The sequence below is a fragment of the Austrofundulus limnaeus genome, unplaced genomic scaffold, assembly GCF_001266775.1.
Source record: "Austrofundulus limnaeus strain Quisiro unplaced genomic scaffold, Austrofundulus_limnaeus-1.0 Scaffold4844, whole genome shotgun sequence".
NCBI classification, from domain to species: Eukaryota; Metazoa; Chordata; class Actinopteri; order Cyprinodontiformes; family Rivulidae; genus Austrofundulus; species Austrofundulus limnaeus.
Genome location: NW_013957246.1, coordinates 1 through 959, shown reverse-complemented (window position 1 = coordinate 959; position 959 = coordinate 1). Strand labels below are relative to the sequence as shown.

Genomic DNA, 959 nt, shown 5'->3' with positions numbered 1-959 from the left:
GAGGAGAGGAGAGGAGAAAGCTCCTGCTATTCAGACGACCTCCTCCTCAGCTGCAGTTTAATACGTGTTCACCCAGTTTTTAAATACTAAATTAACTTGTTGATGCTTTATTATATTTTACATTTCTCACAGCTCTGAATACACAAATTAAATAAACAGAATAACTAAGGACATAAAAATGCTTCATTTGTCTTTGATAAATTCAACTGAAAATAATAAAGCCTTATCATCTGTGGTTTCAGTTTTAAATGGTTCAATTATCTTCACATTAAAACCTGCTGCAGATGCTTTGATCATCTGAATCCAGATGATGTGTTGGTTCCTAAACTCACCTCCTTCTCAGACTTTTTGGGCTCCAGCAGGGGGTGCCAGTGAGCGATAGGTTTCCGTGGATATGCCAGCATTTCGTTCCAGTGGTCCCTGCCAAGCCCCTCAGCATGACAACCAACCCTCATCACACCGATGATCTCATTATGACCCACCCTGTGAGAAAAATGTCTCATCAACCACATTGTGTGTGAAGACTTCAATCAACAGAAAGACAAACTTGGCTGATGAAGTGCTGAATGTGCTGCTAACAAAGGTGAGACCCAAACCTCAGTTTGATCTGCTCAAAACAACTTGATTAGTTTTGGCACAAAGACAAGCTGTGAGGGAAACACAGAAGGTTAAACATCTAATCCTGGAGTTTAACCTGTTTTATTTTACAGCAAACAGTCAAAATCTGGCCTTTAACTTGAAGGTTCTCATCCTGTCAGCTGTCTGCAGGTTTCACTGGACACTCCTGAGATCCTCCATTCAAATCTGATCATTTTAGGCTTTTTTAAAATGCGATTTAACATCAGTAATAATTTTATTGCCTGTTTAACCATATGTATTTACTTTATTAAAAAGTTTTTAACTACTGAAATATCTGTATATAAATACACACACACACTACACACACACACACACACACA

At 38.5% G+C, this 959-nt stretch overlaps 1 protein-coding gene across 1 annotated transcript; it reads right to left on the bottom strand.

Moving 5' to 3' along the window:
- Positions 1-20: 20 nt before the first annotated feature.
- On the bottom strand, positions 21-483 carry LOC106512211 (synaptotagmin-6; the record flags this gene model as incomplete). Its single annotated transcript, XM_014000877.1, is given in 1 exon segment — positions 21-483. A coding segment is annotated over 1 exon segment (190 nt), but the record flags the coding sequence as incomplete, so codon positions are not given.
- Positions 484-959: the final 476 nt, after the last annotated feature.